Genomic DNA, 14312 nt, shown 5'->3' with positions numbered 1-14312 from the left:
GAGGTCCCTTAACTCATTTGTACTGTCACATTCTCATTGTAACCAAATCCCCTTCATATCAGTTGAACTAATGACTGATTCCTCTGGCACTCTTTCTCTTTTGGTGCACTGGCTTGTTATTGGTGTTTTATGTGTGTCGTTGTATGTGCATGTGTTTGCATATGTGGGTGGCTTAGGGAGTTGCTGCCCTCCTAATGCGGTCAGGTCCTTTTTCCTCTTTGGTGTCAGATGTTATGAGACGCTGCAGGAGGTGAAAAGTCAAACAGTACTGTGGCTCCCATCAATCTTTTCAGTCTGTCTTCTTCTTTCTGTCAACAGCCATGAAATGCTGCAGAGTCCTTACCTGCTCTGGTGACAGAAATGTTGGAATGTTGCTTTTTTCTTTTTTAGATGATGCAAATATGCTTTGACATGTAACAGCAAAAACTCACGCAACGTCTGAGTTTTGGTATACTATAACTTTTCCAACAAAAACATATGGTGGAAAGACAAGACCTGTGTTCTTGTGGGTATAGCTCAGTGGTAGAGCACTTGATTGCAGATCCCAAGGTCTTGGTTTCAAATCTTGGTGCCCCTCCACAGGCATTCAGTGAGTCAGTATGCACAACACTAAAACTGGCTCATTTCTTGGAATACAGTGATTTTTAATGTATTCAGTAACTTTCAGGGTCCTTTTGAAATTACACATTTGCAGCCCAAAATCTCTCCCAAACCACACCGTAACATCTGAGCATTGCCATTGCCACGCCTGAAGCTATTTAGGTGAAGTTTGAGGAGGTCAAATGTTGGTGCCCCTCCACAGGCATTTAGTTGTTATGATGTTCTTTTCTAACCTGGAAATCCAGATGGCCCGCCCCTAGCAAATTCAAATTTGCACTGCATGGGAATCTGGCCCCGACTAGCAAAGCCTGGTGAATCACATGTCGGACCAATCAGATCAGTCTCAGATGCGGGCTCTATGTGAAAACATGACAAGTGATAGCCAAAGCCTCATGAACCATTTTCTTTATTATATTAGCCCACTAGATGGTGCTCTAAATTCAACAAAGGGTTGAAAGCATCCTGACTTTGACTCACTGAGCTGTTTTCTTTAAACCAAAGGTGCTACCTTGTGGGGTCAAAAACATAATAAAGAAAATGGTTCACAAGCCTTCACTTTGACATCACTAAACATGACGCCAATATTTGATTTTCTTAATGCCACACCCATTGTTGATGGTTGTAAAGATTTTATAGTAACATTTTACTGCTTCTGTTATCACAAAAAAGCTAAGAGAAACCAAAGGGGTATTTTTGAAATGTGAGAGCCTACATCACGAAAAATCTCTTTTAAAACAATAGCTTTAGCATGTCAAGTTGGTATTACTCTTTAACCTTGATAACCTGACGCATTTTATCAATGGATGCTTCATATGCATTAGCTGATGCCCTCAGATGAAGACTTGTGGTGATGATTACATTATCTGTCTATTCTGAAATTGTTTGACAAGTTTTTATCCTTGTAGTATAGTCACTATTCTCAGAAAGATTATCATGAAAAAACGTGTCCTTATGTCACAGAAAACATACCTCAATTATTAACATAAATATAGAAAACAAAACAGACTGAGTGCAAATATTAAGTGACAGATTATGCATGTTGTAATGCAGTAAGTATCTAACTCATTCACAGGTCATCAAATACTGATGCTTTGTGTTGCCCCTTGGTGTCTCTATGTGATGCACTGTTGAAACACTCTGTAACTAGTGATGGATAAATGAAGCCTCATGAACCATTTTCATTATTTTCTCACTCCACCAGAGAGCACTCTTGGGCTGCAGTCGAAAAGTCCCTCCTATCGTCTTTTCCTAAACACTTTTCCTTGACCTCGATAGAAAACGTCATCAGGTCAAGGGAAGATGCGAAGGAGAATTCATAAGGACTTAGGAAAAGACAACTGCGGTGCTGAGAGAATCCGACAGCACTTACACTGGGCTACGTAATTATGCGACGGCGGATGTTATTGGCGTGGGTCTGCTGTGGTGAAACTACAATGTTCTAAAGATGGACTACAAAAAGCCCATCTTAGATGCGCTAAATGCGCCCTTTACGTTCTTATCGTGTTGTTTCATGCAGGATATATAAACATGGACAACACGGTGAAAGACATTATTTAATTACCAAGGTTGGAATTGAATTTAAAAAAAGGAATATCGGCTACCAGCCACAAACTGAAATGAAATTGTCACACTGAGAATGTTTGCTCACACTCACCCATCTGAATCCCAAGTAGTAAAATGAATTAATGATATTACTAAAGGCTGGCAATACAACAACACTCAAATGAATAAATGACTAATGCAAACTGAGCATATGTTACGGGTGCGTGTCCCCTCCGTCCACAGCTGTGTTTATCTTGTTTGTTTTAACAGGATAAACAAATATTAAATGCATTATTTTGTTTTCCTGTGTGAATAAAAAAAATAATGGAAATCCATATTCATTTCTTCTTCAAATGGGCAATTGGAATAGAAATTAGACCACAACCAACTTGTGTTTGACATGAGATGTATAATGCTTCATAAACAACGATAACTTAGATGGTGATCTCCTTTCTCGGTCATGTTGATCTTTTTCTTTCCTAATCATTTGAGTTTGTGAATGGTGCGGCGCTTGGTCACTTTAAATATTGCCGCCGCAAGGACTTGTGGGACGGAATTATCTCCTTTCCTTTTGTAAAGGATAGTCCAGTGTACCCTATGTTAAAGGAGAAAAGAGAGGAAGCATTGAAGCACCTTTCCTTAAAATTTAGAGAATTCGACCAGCGCTTATCAAAAAAGATTATTCGACCGCAGCCTCAGTTTAAAGATAAAGGCTGAAGGACTGGCAGTGAAATGTGCTTTCAAACCTTTGTTGGACAGACACCGCCATCTAGTGGCTTCAGAAAATGAAGACAGTGGTTCACAAGGCCTCATTTGGCCATCACTACCTGTAACGTGGTTAATGTTGTGAAATGGTTACAGTAAGGTCTACGCATCAAAAACACTTGATTAGGTTTGGAAGAAAGATCTTGTTTTCAGTTCAAATAAGCATGTCTGTTACGTAACATTGATGCAGCGTGAAGGAAGTACATGCTGTGAGTGACATCTGTGCACAATAACCATACGTGAATTACAGCAACAGCATGGATTTTGGTTTCACACAGGACACGAACTGCGGTCTCCTTTGTGAAAGTCTTGTTTTGTTTGATCCATCCACCTCCCCTCCTCTCCACCCTACACAGACTTTCTCTCTCTCTAAACGACATCAGCTGCTCTCGGTGTCAGTTATTGCCACAGATGAGTTTACATTAGAGCTGGTTGAAAGCCTGATAAGACGGGGCTTAACAATCCATTGTCCCGCATTGCTTATCTTATTTCTTTATTCATTTATTTACTTAATTTATCACTTAAAAATGACAATATTGTTACATGTTGCTGTTTCCTTTGCTATTATTTTTACAAATAGTGACTAGAAGATTTATTATAAATAAACCTGCATCATATTCAACTGAACTTATGTTGCATATGTACCAGTTGCAGCCCTAAATACTTATTTCAAGCAAAGTTCATTTTCCTTGTACATATAGCATGTTGTAAGCAGTCCTTCCAGCTCCTTCAGTGAAGTGTTTCTTCCTCAGTGATCTAAAAGACACAGGAAACACAGAGATAAAAGGTGTAAATGCACAAGACTATATTTTAGATGTGAAGTGTTTAAGATTTTTGGGGATTTGGTGGCATCTAGCAGTGCACTGCAACCAGCTAAAACTTCTCTGAGTTGGAATTCCTTCGGTGTTTATTGTTTAGGAGGTTTTTATTGGGAGCCAAAGTATCCACAGAGGTCTCTTCCTCTCCAAAATAAACAGACAGCCACTGTAGTAAGAAGCCAAACTGCAATGAGCAGCACTGGAGTTACACTGATTTGTAACATGAAACTACTTTATTCTGTGTTTCTAGCGGTTTACATCAACTGCTCATTTGGTTTTGGGGAGGAAGGGACCTCTATGGATAATCCAGCTTGCGGTGAAAATTCCTGAATGTCTGGATCTTTTGTTAATGGCCAACATATTCCCCTAAATACTACACACTGGACCTTAAAGAGTAATTACACCCAGGATATTAATGATGCATTTGCTGGCATCTGGTGGTTGCTACATGCTCTGACCACACTTTACTCATTGCAGAATAGTGCACTGCTACATCTCAGCTGGTCACAAGTAGAAGAGTGTTTAGTAGTTTACCACTAGGGGAAGGCAACGTGGAAGGAAAGTGAGATAAAGTGTCTTTGATATCCCACTGGGCATCAACTTACAGATTTTGATGACATATATAAAAGACCAGAGTTACTCTCATTCCTTGCTGTGAAGCTGGATCCCCTTTGTCACCTGCTCACCTGTTTCCAATGCCCCTAATTAGCACTGTCAGTACATGTGCCAGCCACTTGCCCCAAGTCAGTTACCAGTTATATGAATGCTGCTGATGCCTTTGCTTTCAAGTCAACAGAACCTGAACCTTATCTGGATTTATTTTTTTGACTTTTTGGTCTGCCTTTCCTTTCATCCTACCTGCTGGCCTTGTCTGTTGTGTGGGTCCTCCTCCCTTTGTTGCCTGTACTCACCGAATGTGTCACATAAGAGTGGTCTCTAACCTGAAACCTCTGGTAAAGCTATGACCAAGTTCAGGCAACTAGAGGTGCATGGTTAAGGTAAAAAAAAAAAAGTCAGCTGTACTGCAGGTACTGTCTTAAAACATTAATGAAATCTACTGCATGGTTCTAAATTACTAAAATGTTATACTTACCATAATGGAGAGCTTGCAAAGTGCCATCATAGGTCAAAGTGGAATGAAAAGATTAAGGCAAAGATTCACCCTCATCTGTAAAAGAGACACAAAGTCGTGAAGGGTAATTTACAGTCAGCATTACATTACACTGTAGCATGCTGAAACTTCATATAAACACAGTGTGGTTTTGACATGATATCAGAAAGCTACTTTGGTCGTGTGGAAGACTGCAGACTGAGGGGGTTGAGGGGCCCTATTACCTTTTTCCGTCTCTGGTTTTGCACCGTGGTTGAGGCTCACATTATCTGCAGCGTCTGCAGCGTCTAAAATAAAGGCATGCTTAGCAGATGTGAATTTATCAAACAGAAGTTCTCAAACTTTTCTGGTTACAACCGCAAACATCTACCTAGTTACTGTTATTGATTACCTTTATTCTCCTTCTTGTCTTCTTGTCTTTTTTGACGACAGTCTGCAGGTCCTGTATCATACATCTTTGCTTCCAGTAAGACTGAAACATAAAGCAAAATGTTTCACCCTGTAGGCTATTTCAGCAGTATGATTTTATAAAATAATTAAAGTGAGGTAGGTAGGTAGACACACACAGGTACAGTAGGAGAAAACTTATTTCTACATATTGATCATTAAAAAAAGTGTGAGCCAAGATAATGTATTGTTTAAAAATAGCAGGGTAGGGGCGTCAGTGGCTTAGTGGATAGTGCCGGCGCCCCTCTCTCCCCATTTCCCACTGCCCTGTCCATTAAAGGCAAAAAGCCCCAAAAAATGATCTTTTAAAACAGCAGGGTACAGTCCCCGGCTTCAGAGAGCACATAAACCCGACAACAACCAAGTTTGGGCCTCTTGTCAAGTTACTCACACAGTTAATAGTACTTGGTGGCAGGTGATGTGACCTTCAGAGCTCAGAGTCAATCACCAGAATCACATTGTTTAAAGGAGAATTTTAGCACCTAGCTGTTTCTTCCAGTAGAGCAGTCCCAACACCAGCAGCTGCAGGAACAATATGACAGCGACAGCAACCCACAGCAGGATGTAGTAGAGGCGGGAAAAATTCATCTCTGTGTCAGATGTTGGAAAGATCACAGAAAATAGTTTCTTAAACAAAAGGCTCTGTTTTTGTGAAACAAGGTGCTGAAGCCAATATTGTGCACATATTTAACAATATATGGCAAAAAAACTTTGAAGACTTTTATTTCAAAATCCAATCATGTTTTCTTCCTGTGAAACAAAATATGACGTACACACAAGCAGTTTCAACCACTAACATCAATACATCCATACATCAATTAATCTGCAGCTTTTAGCTGTACAGAGCTGAGATTAAGTTAGCTTGCTAGCAACATCTTGGTATGTCAGTGTGTCTTTGGGTATTCGTTACCTCAAAAGTTACAGTCCATTTCCCCAAAACATGGTAACCATGGTTACAGGTCTGCTGGTTACAATATATGTACTTCAACGAAAGTGTCTGTGACGGCTCCAGATTGCTCTAGAAGGCATTTTACAATGCTTTAGCAACTGCATGGAGCATACCAAGGGCACTGTCTTTCTCTCTGACGGATCCTGCTATCCCCTCAGTGTACACCACCTGGGCCTCTCAATGTCTGCTTTGACACGTCTACTTTTTAATGGTCAAATCAAATTTCTTCCAGTCATTTCTTGCCAGCTTCTCCCGTTTTACTTGATAATACGTCATTATACTGAAGCTAAATACTGTGAAAATGCCATTTTAAAGCTTTAAAAACATCTTATTCCACACAGTGAATGTCACATTTAATTATACTTCATTTATATAATTTGATCAAATGGATTTCTGCATCTTTGTTACTCTGTTATTTTTCCCCTAGCCAGAAACAAGCATACAGTATACAACATGTTGTTTGACCACGTTGTAAGACATTGGATTTTTGCCTTCACCTCCAGAATTTAAAATAGAGTTCTGTGAGTTCAGTGTTTGGCTGAATTAAATGAGTTTGTACTGACTCACCCTCTTGCCTATATAGCATTCTGTTTAGGATATTTTAGCCCTACTAACACCTTGGCTGCAGTGAAATACTAACTCAGTAAAGTATGTTCTCACCTCTGACAGCCAGCCGGCTTGCCGCTGATTCTCCAGCTCCAGATATTCTGCACTTGTAGAGTCCTTCATCAGACTTGGAAACACTGTGGATGGTCATCTCTCCTGTAGAGCTGCTCCTGATGAGGAGGCCATCTTTGTAGAAATCAGCTCTGAGGTCAGAGGGAGTTTTCTTGTTTCTACAGCGCAGAGTCACAGCTTCTCCCTCAGTCACAGGAAGAGCAGGACTCTCCAGGATCACATCACCACCTAACCAACACCATAACAATATTTATGGTAAATACTAACACATATTCAGTTGTACATGTGTGTGTATATAATCTTTACATTTAGCTCTGACAGCCATCCAGCTCTCTGGTGATACTCCAGCTCCAGAAATGTTACACTTGTAGAGTCCTTCATCAGACTTGGAAACACTGTGGATGATCATCTCTCCTGTAGAGCTGTGCCCAATGTAGCTGCCGTTTTTATAGAAGAAGACAGCTGGGAGGTTGGTGGATGACATCTTGTTTCTGCAGTGCAGAGTGACCGACTCTCCCTCCATCACAGGACGAACAGGACTCTGCAGGATCACTGAACCAGCTGGACAACATGACCAAATGTGCAACAGCAGAAGTGGAACAAGTTGAGTAGTTTAGAAATAGAAAATTATGGTCTATGTTTTATAGTTCACATTCAGTCAGCCTACCAGTGACAGTGATGTTGACAGCGTTGCTTCTCCTCCCTCCACCTTCACACCAGTATTCTCCACTGTCTGATGTAAATGCAAAGTCAATGGTGCAGGTCACTGTTGATGTCTCTGTGCCATTGGAACATTTTGGAAGGAACTCCTTCAAGTTTCTCACTTTGCCTCCAGCTGAGACATTTAACCCCTCACAGGTAAAATGCACAGACTCATATTCAAAGAACTGCAGTCTGGTTGGAACGATACGAAAAGCTGCATCTGAGACACACAAAACACAACATAAATAAACTTGGTTCACAGAAAGAAACATGGTGCAGACTAAAATAAAAAAGAAAATCCAAAAACACATTTGCAGAAATGTGTTTTATGAAGGCATTTGTATTTTATGTTGAAGAAGAATCAGGTAAGGTGTTGCAAAGCCAGGGAACCCTGATAACAAAGTCTCTTTCACCTCTGGTTGATACATTGGACTGAGGAAAACGGAGGAGATTCTGAATCGCTAAACCCAGGTTGTGAAGTTCAGAGATGTATCATGGTGCCAGATACTGGTTAGTCATGAACAAAAATTTTAAGCCACTTAAAAAAAACAAAAAAAACAGGAAGGGGTGTTGTGTTTTCTTGAGCCAGGTCTCACTCCAAAGTTGTTCAAATCTGGCGCTTGAGCAGTGACTTGTGGTGTCAGAAACCAATGAAATAAGGCGTCCTTTAACACTGGCATGATGCACGGCCAGTTGCCATTATAGTTAAACGGCACCTGGCGGCGCCAGGGGGAAACGCGACGGGACAAGGACAAAAGTTAAGGCTCCCAAAGTCCGACTGGGGTGGGCGGGAGGGGTGGTGGATGGGTCCAACAAACACCTGCTGTCACATGAGAGAGAGGTGTTTGCGTCCCGTAAGATTTCAAAGCCAAACCCTGTTCTTTTTTCCTAAACCTGACCACGTGTTTCTGTTGTTGGAGGAAAAAAACATCAATATGTGGTGTTGTACAGGCGTGGTGCGTATATTTCGAAAGAGACAGTATGCAAACCTCTAGTTTGTAGAATGTGTTGGGTTTTCTAAAATGTTTAAAATACCTGCTCCTTCCACTGTCATGTTAGCAGAGCATCATCAGCATTATAGCAAGTTCCTGGGTGTTCTAAATAATTGAAAGAGTAATTTCCATTACTCCATTTTTTCTCCTTTTACAGGAAAAGGAAGAGAACTTGAACTTCTTGGGTTCAAAGCATAAACTTTCAATGGTATCTGAGTTATTCAGGCATTAGATTTAGGTCAAGCAGGTTTTAGCGTTAGGGCCTGGGTTTGGGGATTAGCGCTAAGATAACAGTAGAAAACAACTAACTGCTACTTACCAGCTGTCTGAGGATAACTTTGCTGCACTTGTGCAACCAGCAGCATCAATACATTCATCACTGGAGAGACAGAAGAGGAGAGTGGTGTAAATGGATGCTTTTTTTAATATGTTGCATTAATATTTAATCACTGAAACATACATAATAATTGTTGGACAACTTAACTTGCAGTTTGTGCAGCTATACGACCCTTAAAATGCTAACTATAAAAAGTAGAAAGTTGCTATATTTTTGAGTACTGACTGTAAGCGATTTGTTTTCAACTTATTCATTTATCTTTAAAACTTAAATGTTGCTGTATATATCTGACACTGGGAAAAAAAGACAAATGTAGTACTCACACAGTCTGATGCAGAGAGCTCTAACCTCCATGGTGTCTTGCTGACTGTCTGAGCGTCAGGCTGATACAAGGCTAAATACAGTATAATACAGTTGAGAACTTCCTCTTCCTGTGCACATTGTGGCTTTTGTACTAGTGAGGCAGATGTATTCTAGAATAATAAATTATCTCAAAAGGGGCGTAACAAATCATGTGTAGTGTGCACTTCCATTCCCTTTAGGTTCTGCAACACTCTGCAGCTACAGCTTGGGTTTTCTTCAGTTACTAATATAGTCCAAAAAGAGACAGGCATTCAGCCAAGCAGAGGATAGGGTTTAAAAAAAAATCCCCATTGTGGGAGGTACAAACGCATCAAAGCGCTGTTAGTTAGTTTCTAGGACTGACTGAATTTCCAACAAACTAAAAACTTGTGCCATCAGGACAATGTGACATGGTGCGGACATTTATGATTACCTCTCTGTCACCTCAGGAAAATCTTTGCTACATTTAGACCCTTATGTCCATTTTACAAGTTGTGGTGGGGCTTTTTGTGGTTGGCTTTGGACGGTGGTGGCGTGTGGCTGCGAGTCACTCATTGGGATGAGGAAGTCAACTCACCGGTCTATAAACTCTCCTCCTGATGATCTTTGCTAGCTAGCTGCTAGTTAGCCAGGTTGAGTTTTTCAAGTGTAAACATCAGTAAACATCGAGGAGAAGATGGAGAGGAAATGGACACCGGTTGAACTAGTTTCCTGCTAGCTATTATACAGACATTGGGAAAAAACTGGACAACCTCTGTATGTCATCTGTTACCAGTGGGATACCAGAAACAGTTATATTCTTTGATTCATCGAAACTTGTCTAAATCCTGAACAGGCTTTGATCTGACAGAACAGAGAACTCTGGCGAGAGAAAGAGAGGAGCATGAGTTATTTTTTGCTGCACAGCATCATCTGCATATTGGGTTGCTTTCTGAGTGCATCTTAGACCAGCATGCAGCTGGTAATTTAAAGTATGAGTACATTTATTTTATATTGACTGATGTATGGTACATATGCCAGTCCACTCAGTAGGTGTTGAGGTATTTCAGTCTGGGCCACAGTGGTGTACTGACAGACACTGGCAACCACAGAGCCACGCTGCTCGTGTGCCTAAAACATGGGACAAAAAAGTGGCAACATTGGGCATTCTGATTGGATGATTCAAACCAAATTTTTCACTGATTGGACAGTAAAGGAAAGAGGGAAGAGCAAAGAGCTAGAGCGTAACTTTGCACAGGAGTTGGTGGAAAAAGAGTCAGATATATTCCTGTTTAAACTTCTGCAGCATTTATCTAAGACAGATGGTGTGAACATAAATAAGAGGTCCTACTCTGCCCCCTGTAGACCTGTCATTCATCTCATGCTTCATATTAAGTTGCCAAAGCAATAAAGAAACTAATACTGTTCCTCTGGCTTCATATTTCACTATGCGTAATATTTTATATTGCTGGTGATCGTCTACCTGACAACCAGATCAAAGTACAGCCTCCTGTTTATATGTAACATATTAAGTAAAAGACACTAAAAACAAGTTAGCAAGCTAAATACTGCAACACAAATATAATACTGACAAATACAGTATGGATGGTCATCAATCACTGGTTTGACAATTTAATATAGCAGGTTGAAATCTTATGTTTAACCTGTGCAGTAATTACATCGGTAGGTTATACTGCTAACCCTGAAGAGACAACATTTATTGGATTAATTGCTGTTTTAGAGGCTTCCCCATCCTGAGAACAAGCAAAGTAAAGTGTTTTCTTGAATATTTGGAAGTCTTGTTGTAAAAACCGTGAATGCTGATGTGCATTAAGCCGTTTAACAACAGGTCATACAGACTGGAGTCTAATAGGCAGCGTGTAGGGGCGGCAGTAAATAAGACAGAGCAGGCACAGTAGAGCACTTGTTTGATTGAAGGAAGGACCTTGCCCAGTGTGTGAAGCCGCCCGCTGACTAAGAAAACACACTAAACGTAAGCCATTCCTTTCGAATTAAACTTTTCCTGGTGAGATTTGATTTTTAATTCAGAGGAAACCATAATTTTTTGGTTCTATCAAGCACAGGGCGGATGTAGCACTTCAAAACTGTAGCGAAAATGTCTTCCATGTCTTGTTCATCATCTATATATCTCAAAAGGAAGAAGTTAATTAGTAGCCTTTTATAAGTGTTTGAAGGTTAAACGGGAAGGATAACATTTTTCACTGGACGTATCAATATGTTTATTTTCTGTACATGATCGTTTTATGAATTTGTTTTGTGGTTTATTTTAATTTCCAGCACATCATGATGCCTCAGCAGGTGCACAGACTGTTCCGTAAATCTCAACTCAGTGTATGCAGTGCTTTGATCCTCCATCATGCTGTTGCCTTCCTTCCCCTAACACACCTTCATGGAGGTAACATATACATTAATATGATGATTAAGGTCAATACTGTAGAATTAAATTGTGGATTTCAGATTTTTTGCTTCTACCTCCCTCATGTATGTACTAAATATGGTGGTCTTTTAATAAAATGCAGCCCAGCAGGTTTTGTAAAGATGGGTAACAACTGTTATAATTTACAGTGCAATACATAAACAGAGCAGATGATCATATCTGAGGCCATTTGGATTTTAATTGATACCAGTTCTGACCTTTTAATTTAAATGTTATCATGCCACTATGATTGGCAACGTATGCAGGCACCAAAATCCTTATTATTGCTTATGGTGAATACAAAATGGTAAATGTAAGTGCTATTATATTTATCAATACCAGCACTGCTTTTTGACTCTGTAGGGATGATACTTTGGAACTTTCTTATATTATTTACAACGTTAAACACATAGTGCTGTGCTCAGTACTGTGCTCCATGCACTCTGTGTAACAACTGTTGCACAATATTGCCGTTTTATTGGCACAAAAAGACATTTCTCCGAACTTAAACTCAGACACAATCGCATCTGTTGCAGTTCAGCCACACTGGAGGGCACCACATTATCACTGAAGCTCAGTGGTGAAAATGAAAGTGAAAATATCTTGTGTGTTTGACTGATATGGCTTGTTTGACTTTGGCAGGTCAGTTAGATAAGATAACCCTAGAATGACTGGATTATGGTGTACAAGTTTATCATTGACTTTTTTCAGTGTGGAGTGGAGAGCTGTTGCTCCTGTCCACCACTTTGATCTAATCTGAAATACTTCAACCACTATGGGATGGGTAACCATGACATTTGTTTAGATATCCAAGCTTCCCAAAGGATGATTCTTAATGACTTTGGCGATTCTCTAACTCAGGGGTCAGCAGCCTTAACTATCAAAGTTAAGCCAGTTAATGTAGGTAGCACAGCTTAAGTCTAAAATAGCTTATCCGCATTACTAGCTGGTCTAAATGAGCCTTCATTATGTTTTACACACGATGGCTCCATTGCAGAGGACCAGTTGTGATATTTTGAAACTTTAACTTTGCAGAGTTGGCAGTGAAAGCAAATAAATCTGTCTGTACACTTTTGAATTCTAAAGATGATGTATGATGCACATTTTAGATGTATGATGATGATGATGCACATTTTAGTACAAATTAGTTCATGAAATGTCCAAACATATTTTTTTGGGGTGGCGCATAGATACATAATTCCTTCAGACTTAGAACAACCTTAAATGAAAAATAAAATGTAAAAAAAAAAAAATGCTGTTATTTATTTCTGTATGAGTTTTTTTTTTTTTGTCCAAGCCACCAGGAGCCCCTAAAGAAGGGGCACCATCATTACATCAAAATTTTAATCTGTCCAGTACTTTCTTTTATGATCAAATGCCTGCAAGATGCAGATTAGCAGATGTTAGCATGCTAACACTGTGACATCCTAAAAAGTTTAGTCATCTGTTACTACTATAGGAATTTTAACAAACACATGTTTCTTCCTCAGGTCAGTCACAGGCCATTGGTCAACCTCAGCCAGTAGTGGCAATAGTCGGTAATGAAATCACTTTGCCATGCCATGTGAATGCTGCCACAGATGTTGTTAACGAGATGCTGGAGTGGTCGAGACCTGACCTGAGCCCGAGATTTGTCCATGTGAGGCAGTCTGGTGAAGACCATTTGCGTGATCAGAATCCAGCCTACAAAGGAAGAACATCAGTGTCCTCTGATGGACTGAAATATGGAGATGTTTCACTGATGCTTTCCCACGTCAAAATCTCTGATGAGGGACAGTACAGATGCTTCGTTCCAAGTTTAAACACAGAATCTCATCTTCAGCTTGTTGCTGGTAAGTGAACATACATGTTGATTGAGAACCTTTTTTTAGAAAGAATTCTTATCACCCAATTGTCAAATACCACTGCTTGGTCAGCGATTTCCATGTTAGACACAGATGAGAAAAGCCTGACAGTTTATAATGTCACCAGATGCTGTCAGTTTGAAATGCCACTGGAAAACAAGAAACTTAAAGGGATAGTGCACCCAAAAATGAAAATTCAGCCATTATCTACTCACCCATATGCCGAGGGAGGCTCTGGTGAAGTTTTAGAGTCCTCACATCCCTTGCGGAGATCATGGGGGGAGCGGCTAGCACACCTAATGGCTGACGGCGCCCCAGACTAAAGCGTCCAAGAACACAAAATTGAAACCACAAAATATTTCCAACATGCTTATCCATAGTGATCCAAGTGTCCTGCAGCCCCGACATAAAAAGTTGTTTCGAAATACATCATTTGAACTAGCCTGTAGCTCTGACTGCTTCTCTGTACTCCGCCCTCATGTTTGCGCGCTTTTGCGCAAGACCAGCGAAAGCACAAGCTTTGCTTACCCGTGTTTACATCAAGTGACATGTGCACTGCAGGGAGAGACAACAGTAACCACATATCCGAGACCAACGCCATTGTCCGCCTGAACTACGGTAGAAATTAATGACTTACTCCTCTGAAAGCCCGCCATCTGGTCCTGCGGGCCTCTGCCTTTTCTTCCAGTTGATCTTGGGGAAGTAAAAAAATGTCTCCAGAACACCACGGGTCAGTAGTGCTGGAAACTCAGGGTGATCGGTGATGCAC

The 14312-nt window shown here is 40.4% G+C and overlaps 2 protein-coding genes across 3 annotated transcripts in view; one reads left to right on the top strand and one right to left on the bottom strand.

Annotated features, from left to right (window-relative positions):
- Nucleotides 1-14312, top strand: part of LOC126403819 (lamin-L(I)-like) — a 128533-nt gene that overhangs the window by 36169 nt on the left and 78052 nt on the right. The window contains exon 1 of one of the 2 annotated variants that reach the window (XM_050066617.1): nt 13291-13531. The exons of the other annotated variant lie outside the window; for it this stretch is intronic. Within the exon in view, the coding sequence (XP_049922574.1) occupies nt 13294-13531 (238 nt within the window). The 5' untranslated portion in view covers nt 13291-13293. Of the gene's footprint in view, nt 1-13290; nt 13532-14312 lie in introns of those variants that run through there. 2 annotated transcript variants of the gene reach the window in all.
- Nucleotides 3495-9308, bottom strand: LOC126403829 (Fc receptor-like protein 5). Its single transcript, XM_050066635.1, has 10 exons — nt 9265-9308; nt 8924-8983; nt 7578-7832; nt 7217-7471; nt 6893-7138; nt 5766-5873; nt 5228-5308; nt 5061-5123; nt 4819-4893; nt 3495-3663 (listed from the first exon to the last, which is right to left on the bottom strand). Exons 1-9 carry the CDS (start codon nt 9293-9295, stop codon nt 4871-4873), a joined length of 1122 nt encoding a protein of 373 aa, XP_049922592.1. The 5' UTR covers nt 9296-9308; the 3' UTR covers nt 3495-3663; nt 4819-4870.

The sequence above is a fragment of the Epinephelus moara genome, chromosome 17 (genome assembly GCF_006386435.1).
Source record: "Epinephelus moara isolate mb chromosome 17, YSFRI_EMoa_1.0, whole genome shotgun sequence".
NCBI lineage: Eukaryota > Metazoa > Chordata > Actinopteri > Perciformes > Serranidae > Epinephelus > Epinephelus moara.
Note: the sequence above shows the minus strand (reverse complement) of the source record. Positions and strands in the feature narration are given on the sequence as shown.